The sequence below is a fragment of the Hemiscyllium ocellatum genome, chromosome 5, assembly GCF_020745735.1.
Source record: "Hemiscyllium ocellatum isolate sHemOce1 chromosome 5, sHemOce1.pat.X.cur, whole genome shotgun sequence".
Lineage (NCBI taxonomy): Eukaryota > Metazoa > Chordata > Chondrichthyes > Orectolobiformes > Hemiscylliidae > Hemiscyllium > Hemiscyllium ocellatum.
The window spans coordinates 95764207-95777793 of NC_083405.1; the positions used below are offsets into that span (position 1 = coordinate 95764207).

The window sequence follows — 13587 nt, forward strand, 5'->3', positions numbered from 1 at the left end:
AACAATCCCCATAAACACCCCTTGGCACAAAAGGTAAAATCAAACACAGGATCTTGCAGGAGATATGTCAGGGATGGCAGCGTGGAACACCCTCTTCTGTGTAGCTGTTTCTTGGATCAGCAGTCTCAAAACTGCCTGACTGCTTTCAGTAAACAGCCAGACTGCCAAAACCAAATCAAACCTGAGAAAGGTGAGCAGAGAGACCCGGACACTCTCCTTTCATTGTAAAGTGCTTTTTTTAAACTTCAAAGCCTTTGCCTGAGGCAGTATCTTTTAGCTATCAAGAAACTGGCCCAAAAACCCTTCAAACTTAAGACATTTTGGATTCTGTGTATTTTACGATCTCTCTTAAAAAAATCAAGGACAACACAATCTTGTTAAAAGAGCAGCATCACCACACTGGCAAACATCCCACTTCTAACCTCATGATGGAGAAAAGGTCATTGATGTAGCAGTTGGGGAGCCAGTTTTCAGGTTAAAAATGCAATAAAAATATGGAGCGAGATCTTAATGAAACTCTTAGATGGTTGCAGATCAGATGTACAACCAAAGGTAATCATTAGGACTTGGTCCAAATCCTGATGCATGGATATACTTGGGAAGTGCACTGAAAGTTTCAACTTTGAGGGATAAATCCTCTGTACCCCGGTTCCTCTGCATTAGATTAAGAAACTCTGGCAGTTCTGTAGTACTTAAATCGATAGGCAATGGGAAATGTTAGATCAAAATCTAATCTTATATATGGGTAACGACACAACTGACTTCATCACGCCCATTTCCATTCAATTGCACCATCCTTGTCTTCATCCATCAACTATCATTCAGACTGGATATCTAAACTTATTATTTAATATCCAATGCCACGAAAGAACGGTCCATCTCATACTCCCCAAACTTTGAGGGAGTTCCTAATGGATGATGTGCTGCGAATTTTTGTGCAAAGAGCTCAAAAGACCACCCTACCCCAAACAAATGTGCAGCAGATTCAAATCAGGGAACTTTTCAAGTGCAGTGGCAGTCTAGCTATCATTGCTGCTCTTCAAAAGATCCAGGTCAATGTAAAAAAGGTCTCCCAATTAGGAACACATTTAAACAAAAAATCAGCATAAAGGATCAGAACTGAAGATAGTTTCCAAGATACCATTAAGACTGTAAGGAAGGATCAAAGAAAATTGAGAGAAAAAACAACACCAGGAGGTGCATTTTGGGAACTTAAGAAGGGAGATTTGAGAGATTAGAATTGGCTGCCAGTCCAAAATGGGCAAACACTTATGTTGCCTAAGGCTCCAATTCAGTGCTATAACTACACTGGCGCTTGCTGGGGGTTCCAAGCCACATTGATGGGGCCACAACAATGACAGACCACAGTCGCAGCTGAGCTTAATTCAAGTACAGAATATTCACCACTATTCCAATAGATTTTCCAGTCTAGATGCAGTTTACCTATTCAATGCTAGCAAAACATCTCTGATTTGCCAAATCCAACATCAACTTGTCATAGTAGGACTACAGAGGATCTTGCAGCTGGTGTCATTTGACTAGGCTTCAAGTGACACCCAAATAAGTAATACCTTGGAGGCTACAAATTAGAAATCCCTCTCTCAAGAGACTGATGCGCCAATCCCGCTCCTGGACAAATGCAGACCCATCTGAAAATCTAACTCAAAGAGGGGGTGGGAGTAAGAAGCTTTGAAAAAAAGAAATGCAAATGGAAGGTTGCAAAGTTAGTCCTGAAAATATGAAGTGTTAAAATGGATTGTTATTATTTGTATATTAGGATCAAGAAGGGAAAGTCCAAGACAGAAGACCACACCAATGTAGAAGAACACACCAAAAATTAATAGTGAAAATAGACTATAAATCAGATGACATCTATGAATGTAAAAGTATTAGAAGCAACTATCCAATAGAAAAACACTTGAAATTTTCCCACTTTGCGCAATTGTGATGCAAGATGCAACAAGCTGCGTAGATTAAATTACTTCCTTCTCTCAAGGGGAATGGAAGAGATTAAAACGACTGAATAATTGCACCGGCAAATTTATGAGAACAAATGTATGTGTGTGCGTGTGCACAAATTGCACGCATGTGAGAGGTCTAAAGCCACAATGACATTCGTGGATTTAGGTTGGAACTAAGGGTGTTAAGTAATTTGAGTTTCACAATTTTCTATGGTTGAAAAGGAGTTCAAATGCCCAAAATAGGGGTAGCAAAATGTTAGTGATCCCATTTTCAAGAGGATCTATGAAACAAATAATGTCCTTTGTACTAAGATATTGTTACTTCAGTCATTTAATCAAATTAAAGTTGCACTTGCACATCTCATGATTCTTCACTGGACTCAGTATACCTTATTGTGAAGAGCTGGTGGACAATCGTCTAGCCTGACACCAAATGTTACACCAGGACCTGGTTTCTTTTCAAAGGTTTTCCTCATTATGCTAGGAATGCCTCTTCGCCATGTTCCCTTGTCTTTTGGTGGACTTGTGTCATCTGAATGGCAAAACAATTTTCCATTGGTATGATTACATTAAAAAAAAGATTATTTGCCAACAATTGTAAATTAACAGGAATTATCTAAAATGACAATAGGCTATAATTATTGCGGGTTTAATTTATGTTTAGATCCTTATGAAAATAAATAACTTCAGTAATAATACTAGCTATGCTCTTGGCGGTAATAAAAATGTTTATAATCAATGTGCTTTCAAGAAAGTGGTTAAATTGCACGCGCACATTATTAGTTGATGAATTAACATATTTGGTACATCTTGTTAGTTCATCAGAAAGGTTTAAAACCTTTTCAGTGAAGATTCCTAAGTGATGCACAGCAAGTGCTACAACACAACCTCAACTAAGTCAGTTGTATGGCTTGTAAAACTTTACCTAAATTTTCATTTAACCAGTAATGTATTGAATTTTAACTAATGAGTTATTGGTCTCCCGTACAGAAATAGACCATTCAGTCTTCAAGTCTGTTCCTCCAATCAACAAGATCACAGTTGATTTGTATTTCAAATTCTATATTCTCATCTACTTCAGATACATCTGAATCCTCTGCCTATTAAGAATCAATTTATTTCTGCCTTAAAAATATTCACTGACACTGTCTTCTGAGGCAGAATTCCAAAGTTGTACAACACTCAATAAATTCTTCTGTCCTAAAAAGGCAATCTTTAATTTTTTGAACAGTTTCAGTTCTAGATACACCCACAAGAGGAAACATCCTTTTCACATCCACCAGGACTCCCAACTTCAATCAAGTCACCCTTCACTCTTCTAAACTCCAGCTGAGGCAAACCTAGTCTGTAAAACCTTCTTGTCAAAAGAAATCCCACTGAGTCTAGGTATCATTCAATTGTTCTGAAGAGCTAATATCAAGTCCAACATGAATCTTTCTCCCTTGGGGACACCAGCATCACAAACAGGAAAGATTGAATGGGGTTTGGAGCTTCTGAAACAGTGTGAAAAGGTCCTACCTTGCACAACATTTTGTGGCACACAAGTACATAATGTCTCCATGTTACTCCTTCAAAGACGTCCAATAAATTTATTAAATATAATTTCACTTTCCCAAAATCATGCTGATTCTTCCTGATTATAGAGTTTTTTTCTCCATGCCTGGTTATATGCTTCTTAATCATTGACTCTTAACTTCCCCATGACAGACATTAAACCAACTAGCTGTATCCCGAGATCCTTTTGTTGCCTCGCTCCATTCTGAATAAATATACCATCTCACGTTTAATAATATTGAAATTCACTGACCAAATATATATCCATTCTGCAATATGTCACTCTGGATTTTGTTATATTCTTCCTTTGCAGTGACTAAACCTCCCACCAAGGTGTCAACTGCAAATTTTTAAGTTGTACTTAACACATCTTTTGCTAATATTACTGCAATACCTCAATGTAAAAGCAAAGTATAACAACAAGTAAGAGTTAGTAGTAGAAAAACATAATAAAATGTATGTCAACGTTCTATATTAATAGAATAGCACAGGTTAAATGGACAAGTTAATTTCGACCAATTTATCAGAATCAATCTATTATTAAGCACCAACTTAAATTAAATGAATGTACAATAGAGAATTTTTTAAAAGGAAATCAGTATTTAACAGCTGTGATTACACAATGAAGTATTACTTATAAGTTTTCTTTCCAGCTCTTGCTTTGGAGAATGTGGGCTCTTTGGATCAGTTTTGGATCCCAAGAAGGTCTGTCTAATACTGAGTGTCTGGCGAGGTGTTTTAGGAGATGGTTCCGTCTTACTGCCAGAAGTACTGAAACAAAAGAAATTCCAATTAACGGTCATTTTATTAGATTTATTCTGGATGTAGGTTTGTTCACTGAGCTGGAAGGTTCATTTTCAGACGTTTCGTCACCACACTAGGTTACATCATCAGTCAGCCTCCAGATGAAGCACTGATGGTATGGCCTGCCTTCTATTTATGTGTTTAGGCTTCCTTGGGTTGGTGATGTCATTTCTGGTGGTGATGCCATTCTGTTTCTTTTTCTCACGGGGTGGTAAATGGGATCCAAGTCAATGTGTTTGTTGATAGAGTTCCTGTTGGAATGCCATGCTGTTTCCATGCCAAGTAACATCACCACAGGAAATGACATCACCAACCCAAGAAAACCTAAACACAACAGAAAACAGGTCATTCATCCAAAGGCTCATTGATTATGTTACCCAGTATAGTGATGAAACGTCTGAAAACTAACCTTCCAGCTCAGTGAGCAAATGTACATCCAGAACCTCAACCTGAGCTACAAATCTTCTCAAAACTCATTAGATTTATTGCTTGCGTACTCAAACACTCCTAAACTAAGACCAAAATTAGATTTTCTTCCCTTCCCTATATCATGCTCAATGAATTTCAGATCAATGTCAACAATAAATACAGTACAGTTCTCACTAGTTCCCAACAATCCCGATTGAATACGTAACACCAAAGGAGAAAATTTGGATCTCTAAGCACAATATATGATGTACCATCTGCTTAGAATTTTTTCTTAAAGTTGGGTGTTGGTCCACTCTGAAATCACAGTCTAAGCAAAGGATATCAATACTACTTACTTCATCATGGTACTGTATTCTTTAATTTTTCTGCTAATTAAATCTCTGCTTGTAACTCCTGTGTCCTACAAGTTAAAACAAAGCAAGTTTGTTTTGTTTCTGCAAATGGACATTTGTGCATTAAAATTGCATACAACAGGTTGTAATAAAAAATTATAATTGACAAGTTCTTTTGAGAGTGCATTACTAAATGAGGACTTGTAAAGAGGATAATTCCACTTGCATGGTTTATTTTTAAAGGAAAATGACGAAACTTGCGCCCACACCTCCACACTCACTTCCCTCCAAGGCCCCAAGGGATCCTTCCATATCCGCCACAAGTTCACCTGTACCTCCACACACATCATCTATTGCATCCGCTGCACCCGATGTGGCCTCCTCTATATTGGTGAGACAGGCCGCTTACTTGCGGAACGCTTCAGAGAACACCTCCGGGCCGCCCGAACCAACCAACCCAATCACCCCGTGGCTCAACACTTTAACTCTCCCTCCCACTCCACCGAGGACATGCAGGTCCTTGGACTCCTCCACCGGCAGAACATAACAACACGACGGCTGGAGGAGGAGCGCCTCATCTTCCGCCTGGGAACCCTCCAACCACAAGGTATGAATTCAGATTTCTCCAGTTTCCTCATTTCCCCTCCCCCCACCTTGTCTCAGTCGGTTCCCTCAACTCAGCACCGCCCTCCTAACCTGCAATCCTCTTCCTGACCTCTCCGCCCCCACCCCACTCCGGCCTATCACCCTCACCTTGACCTCCTTCCACCTATCCCACCTCCATCGCCCCTCCCCCTAATCCCTCCTCCCTACCTTTTATCTTAGCCTGCTTGGCTACTCTCTCTTATTCCTGATGAAGGGCTTATGCTCGAAACGTTGAATTCTCTATTCCTGAGATGCTGCCTGGCCTGCTGTGCTTTGACCAGCAACACATTTGCAGCTGTGATCTCCAGCATCTGCAGACCTCATTTTTTACTCGAAGATCTTGCAATTGTCCCCAACATTCCTAAAACTCTACATAGTTTGGAGTAACAGCTTTAATCTCGAGTCTTAATCAAACCATATAAGCTCAGAGAGTACATAAAAGCAACTGTTTCCACTGAGGGAGCTATGACAATATAATGCAAGTACAATGCAAGATATTTTTGACAGCAAAAAAGGATAAACCACTTTATACGTAGCATTACATGGGTAGAAAATAGACAAAAGTTAAGTTGTTTTTATTTTCTCATTCGATATTGGTGTCACTGGCAATGTCAACATTAGTTGCCATCACTGACTGACCTTGATTGAAGTGTCCAGCTAGGCATTCTACAGTAAAAATACAGCCATGGTTCTGGAGTCACATGTGGGTAAGGATGGCAGATTTCCTTCCCCAAACCAAAATAGATATGTTTTTATTACAAATTAATGACAATTGGCATGATCACCATGAATGAGACTACCTTCAAATTCCAGATTTTTTAAAGTAAACTAGTGCCTTTTATACTTCCCTACTTTTACAAACTTTGTTTTCAGTCAGAAGTCATACAACACCATGATGAAGGAGCAGTGCTCCAAATCTTGTAATTTCAAATAAACCTGTTGGACTATAACCTGGCGTCATGTGACTTCTGACTTTGTCCGTCCAGTTCAACACCAGTACCTCCAAACCATTTCTGTTTTGATTCATTGATTTTGAACAGAAATCTCTTGATTATCACACTCTCAAATTAAATATTGAATTAACCTAATGCACACTCCTCCCAACAACTCTTTCTATTTATTTCTCGATCCTGAAATCCAATTGGTTAATAAGATACAGCTTTGCCTCACCTATATATCAAAGTCTCAGACGCTTTGTTGTCCTTCTGGTGCTGTTATTGCCTTGCACTTTCAGCAACTAACAGCAAATACATTTTGCTCAAGGATCCAGGGGAAAGTATAATTAGGCATACAAGAAATTCATTTACAATGAGCGAATGACTCACTCCTGCAAAGTCCAGTCTTTTCATTTATTGTTGTGCAATCTCACGACCAACTAATTAACACCCAAACCTTGGGAGTGAGAATTGTATCTGTGGTTGTGGATTTAAGATAAAATATCACCAACTAAGCTAAGGTGAAATTGAACATGGCAGTTGAAAGGACTCAATTATATAATGTTGGTCTAAAAATGACTGAAACAAAATAATAATGATTCTACAGTAAACAATATATTGTAAACTGACAAAATTCAAAATTATAATACATTATAAAGCATTGAAGCTTTATTTGCAACAAAATTTAGCTAAATGTTGCATCCAGTTACATTGATAGACTTTTATGAAACATTGCTTGCCAGTTAAAACAATGATTGTTATTCAGTGCCATCATTTTACATAAATTTAAATAAATTATGGCTGCTTCTGATGTAAAGTACAAATTAAAGTTGAAACAATTAGACATCATATACTTATTTTTGAAGATTTAGATATGCAGCAATAGAATGCTACTCATTTTCTTTTACTAAATTGCCACTTTCCACTATTCACTTACCTCATCATCTAGATTACTGTTTTCCTGTATGGATTTAATCCATGCCAACATATTTTCCCGATCTTCAGCCTGAAAGAGGTATTCACATTCAGAAGTGGTTAATCGAAATACATGCTTGCGCTTGGTTTCACTATAGGAAATGTCTATCAAGCAGGCTTTGATGCTGATTGGTTGTTCTTCTTCATTTGGGCAAGATGCATGAACGACCTTGTCCTTTTTATCTTTGTACAGAAATAAGGAGGATCCTCGAAGAACCACATACATTTGCTTCCATGGCCGAATGCTACCACCAACACGCTGTAATATTTAAAAATGAAGAATCAATAGAAATTGATCACTTTACTTTTGCATTTGTAAAACATTATTTTAACATTTTATATTCCTTCAGAAAAAATAAATGAAAAAAATCTGTGGGTTTGTTTAAGCCTGACTTTTGTTTTCTTAGAAAAGCTCCAGCAAGTACAAGACCATAAGATGTAGAAGTAGGCCATTCAGCCCATCAAGTCTGCTCCATCATTCAATGAGATCATGACTGATCTGATAATTCTCAACTTCATTTTCCTGACTCATCCCCATTATCCTTGATTTTCTTACTAATTAAAAATATACATAGTGATCCAGCCTCTACAGCCCTCGTCACCTCTTTCTTTAACAGGTGACCTCTTATTCTGAGGTTATACCCTCTGGCTCTAAATGCACCCAAAAGGCAAAATGATTATCCTCATCTACCCAGTCAAGCTAAGAATTTTATGTTGCAATAAGCTTTCCTCTCATTCTTCGAAACTGCAATGACTACATGCCCAATCTCTCAACCGCTCTTCATAAGAAAATCCCTCCATGCCTGGAATCAACTTCGTAAACCTTCTCTAGATTGTCTCCCACCTCAGTATATCTTTCCTATTAACATTTTTAAAAATGTTCACAGCATTCTAGATGTGGTCTGATTACTAGGAGAAAGTGAGGACTGCAGATGCTGGAGATCAGAGCTGAAAATGTGTTGCTGGAAAAGCGCAAGTCAGGCAGCATCCAAGGAGCAGGAGAATCAATGTTTCGGGCATGAGCCCTTCTTCAGGAATGAGGAAAGTTTGCCCAGCAGGCTAAGATAAAAAGTAGGGAGGTCTCACTACCTTTTATCTTTATCTTAGCTTGCTGGGCACACTTTCCTCATTCCTGAAGAAGGGCTCATGCCCAAAACCTCTATTCTCCTGCTCCATGGTCTGATTACTGCCTAGTACAGTTTTAGCAACAGTATTTTTATATTCCATTCCCTTTGAAATAAAATCCAATATTCTGTTTGCCTTTTTGATTACCAACTGAACCTGTTGTTAACTTTGAGATTCATGTATAAAGACCCCCTTTCCTCATTTAGATAACATCTAGCTCTTCCAGTCTTTCTCTCAAAGTGCCTAACCTCTTATATTTGCACATTATATTCCATCTAACAAGTTTATGCCCACTCACTTAACCTGTCTATATCCCTATGTAGACTCTTGTCATCTTCATCACTGACATTCACAAACTTGGCAATAGTAAAATCATTTCCAAGCGTAGCCCCAGAACTGATTCCTGTGGCATTCCATCAAGAAGCTTCTTACAAAATAAATAAACAATGCAAATTTACATGAACAGTTTACAAGGGAAGAATTTTATGATTTCCTATCTACATGGTGGTGGCTTTAGCCCTCAGCCTGTTCATAATTCTATATAGGCAGACAAAGCATAGGCAGCTTGCCCTCACTTCACCCTGAATGAAGCCCTCAAGGCCTCTTGCTGCCCAGCTTCAATTTTGAGTGCGAAGGGAGAATTCAGTGCAAGAAGGAAGCCAGAAATGTCACCCTACTTAAGTCCCGAATGGGAAGAACTGGGGGTCATTTCTTAAGGGTCCCTTTCCACCTGGGTTTTACCCACATAAACCATGTCCCCCCAAAACTAGCATCTGATGTGCCTTCCCCGTCATCGTGGTTTCACAGTGCTTAATTCCTCTTTCTCCACCCCCCGAATCTCACCACCTCTTCCTACCATGAGATTTCCCCATGCTTACCTGGTCTCAAACTCAGGAGCTTAGAATCTTGGGGCTGTTTCCAGTCCTAGTAATGACTTGTACTGCAATCACAGAGCTATTAGTCAATCAGATTAGCTGCTTTTTGTTTGAGGCAGGTCTTGCATCTAAGTGTAGGATAGAATTCCCAGATCCAGTTTGGGTTATGGAGTTACATTCCTTACTGACTCTTCAGCTGGTGGAACAGGAAAGACCACCATCCACAAAGTCCTGATCTAAGTGCTCCAAATTGAACAAACAATTGCGTTCAGTTTCCCCCTTGACTTTTACCACCATGCAAGAAAATCATGAACAATGATAGTTTGTATTTGGCTTCTGAAATTTGGAATTAATACTCAATCATAAGGATACAATCCCAAGATTTGTAGGAAATAAAGAATAATGTAACTATTCATGAATAAAATCTAAAATAAAAATATATTTCACTTCTATTTCATGTACATTACACACACTGATGCATTATAGTTTTTAGGAACTGCATTTGTTTAGATTATATTGAAATATTAGTCAAACTTTAAACTAAAATTTATATTGGTCAATGTCTGACAAAATGGAAAAAGGGGTATCTATTCACAAGGTTGCCAAATACTTTTCAACAGTAGCTTGGACATGAATGGATTATTAGACAACCATTTAAGTATGAAATTGCATCATGGCAATTCCACATGAAATAACTAAAATTAGCAAGCACGATTAAGCATAAAAGCTATGTGATTTGACAAATTTTCACTTTGACCAAATACAGCAAGAACAAAAGGAGTAGGAATAAGCCATTTAGCCCCTCACAACTTTTCTGGCAATCATGATAATCATTGCTGACCTGCAACTCATCTCCATTTGTCTTTGACCCTTTTCCCTTAACATCTTTGGTTAATAAAAAGGCTATCAACCTCAAGTTTTAAAATTAAGGATTTTGAGTGTGTGTTCCAAACTTCGACCACCATTTGCATCAAGAATAATTTTCTAATTTCACTTCTGAAAGAGCTAGTTCTCAGTCTTAAAGAATAAAATAAAGCATTAAAACTGCACAGCACTTAGAACAATTTCTCTCTCTCTACTCTAACAATCTCAACCCTGAACATGTTGAAAGTTTCAATTAAATCACCCATTAACCTTCTAAATTCCAGGAAAAATATATTAGTTTGCACAATCTCGCACTGTAACTTAACTATGAGTCTAACTATCAAACAGTAAATCTTACATCCATCAGGGTCAACAAATCCTTCTTAACATGTGGTGCCCACAATTGCTTTCAAGTTTGATCCAACTAGGGCATTGTATATCTGAAATATGATAAGTGCCCCCTTGCAGTGTGGTCTCCAAACATACAGGGCAGCATCTAAAAGACCTTTGATAATTATCATGCCATGAAAATGAACAGAAAATGGGCCTGGACAATAGGATAAGTCTATTGTCCAGTAGCCTTTTCCTGCACTGTATTGACTCTCTCTGTTTCAGCTATGTTTTACCATTGAACTTTGTGCCATTTGCGAATTTAGATTTGGCTCTCTATATCACCTAAGTTGCAAAGAAATATGCTGAACAGTTGAGACTCCAAACACAGACCGTCTTATGATACCACTAATGATACAGTTTGAGTATCTACATATTATCCCTACACTAAGACTTCCTCCACTCATCATTTTCCAATCAAGTCAGTTCTTGCCTTCAATTCCAAGTACTTCAATTATAGCTAATTTTTTTTTTTGAATAAGAAACTTGCATTGTTGCCTCACAGCCCAAGGAACACAGGTTCTATTCCATTCTTGGTTGGCTGTCTGTGTGGAATTTGCACATTCTGCTCATGTTTATGCGGGTTTCCTCCAGGTGCTCTAGTTCCCTCACACAGTCCAAAGATGTGCAGGTTAGGTGAATTGGCCATGCTAAACTGCCCATTGTGTTCAGGGATGTGCAGGCTAGGTGCATTAGCCATGAGAGATGCAGGGTTACAGGGATAGGATAGAGGGTGGGATGCTCTTCAGAGGGGTGGTGTGGACTTTATGAGCTGAATTAGCCTGCTTCCACACTATAATTAAATGAATTGTGAAATGCTATGTAAGTAATGCTAATATTCTACTCATCTACTGAAGTTACCTCAAAAAGTTTACTAAAGCTTTCACAGACAAAACTGAATTGTTGCAAATTATGTTTAATATGGTAATGTAAGCTTGTCACAAAGGTGTATACAAAAAAATGAAAGAAACCACCCAATCAGAACAAACAGATTTTATCCCATTTGTATATCTACAAGAGAAGATTAAACTGTTGGTCTTCCATCTCTAAAATGATGGTTTGTGCCATCGTAATCAATTCTATCTTAAGTACTTCCTGATGTGGATCAGAAGCCCCACTCTGACATTGCACTTTGCCACATTTGCTGCAGTAAAAGACAGTGACCTGATAAACTACATGATTTAGTGGCCTCTCTTCACATCCACCCATAAATGTGGAATACTCTGCAATATACTTTTGACAAGGCAGCTTGCACAAAATATTGTGACGGAGGTGTAAGGGGAAGGGGTGAAGATAAAAGACTAAGAACACCGAGTAACACTGAAGATTTGTGCTGCAGGAGATATTCTTTTATGGCTATAACACTTGGCATTTACTCGACAACATAGAATATCGCTTAACTATGCCACGCTCATAAAAGACAGAACAGATGCCCCCCGTCAAGCCCACATCCCATTTCAGGTACCTTACCCTGCCACCGCAGGAACTGCAAAACCTGCGCCCACACCTTGCCTCTCACCTCCGTTCAAGGCCACAAAGGATCCTTCCACATCCGACAGAAATTTAGCTTACCTCCAATGTCATCTGCTTTATCCATTGCACCCAATGTGGTCTCCTCTACATCAGGGGGACAGGATGCCAACTTGCGGATCGTTTCAGAGAACATCTCTGGGACACCCGCACCAACCAACCCTACCGCTCTGTGGCTGAACACTTCCAACTCCCCCTTCCACTTCGCCAAGGACATGCAGATTAACATATCAATTGCGGAATTATTCCCAATTCCACAGTTGGCAAATTGTAGCCATAATTGCTGATAAGAATGGAGGATATCTCAAATGATCGTCTTCATTGAGCTGAGGCAAGAGAACTGCTCCCTAAAAATCTCAGGCGGATAAGTCAACCTGCTGAGAACCACTATCTCTATCGTCCTACTCTAACAGTCTGATTTGAAATGCACTGAAATGAGCTCAACTTGCAAAGATAGCCCTCACAGGTGCTCCGTGTCCAGAAGCAAACTTATAAAAGAATACAGAAGTATTTCAGCATTAACTTTCTCCCTTTCAATTCTACAATTATTCCAAATATAGGACAGCTCCAAAAATACATACAATTGCACAAGCATGCAGAAGAAATGATCCTACTCCAACTACTCTAAACTAAAGGAATCAATTCAAATGTACCAGCCCTTACAAAATCACTGAAATTGCATCATGAATGGTGCGCAGCTTCCCATAGTAAAACAAACATTCTGAATTACATAATTGCTGATGAGATCAACACTATTCTGACATGGACTCTCACTTCAATACACTCTCGGTCCTTTGCAAAGCAAATTGCTCATATGCAAACAGGGTAAGGGGAATAGGCAAATAGAACATTTTTGCAATATTTGGCATTGGGGACTAAGGCCATTCTAAACCTCACTATATTGACAATGTTTTTAATGTTAAATTGAAAATATCAGCATTCAAATGGAACGAATAATTCACAATGTTTTGAAACAAGTTAAATGATTGATGGATTCAGTATAATTGGTAAACAACACTTTCTTCTGTTAATTGTTTACAGCTCTGAACAAGTGCCCACTAGATGACATTGCTAAGCCAATGTTTTTAACATTAAAGGATTTTATGAACACCATTAAATAATTTATCACTTTTTAAAAAAACTAAGAGCACCACTTAAAATTTATTAC

General features: G+C 38.5%; 1 protein-coding gene across 1 annotated transcript in view; it reads right to left on the minus strand.

Moving 5' to 3' along the window:
* The window catches only part of LOC132815792 (rho GTPase-activating protein 21-like), a 249534-nt gene that overhangs the window by 26748 nt on the left and 209199 nt on the right, over positions 1–13587 (minus strand). Inside the window, exons 13-16 of the mRNA XM_060825005.1 lie at positions 7598–7894; positions 5084–5148; positions 4150–4286; positions 2351–2493 (exon numbers count right to left, since the gene is read on the minus strand). Of these exons, the coding sequence (XP_060680988.1) occupies positions 2351–2493; positions 4150–4286; positions 5084–5148; positions 7598–7894 (642 nt within the window). The remainder of the gene's footprint in view (positions 1–2350; positions 2494–4149; positions 4287–5083; positions 5149–7597; positions 7895–13587) is intronic.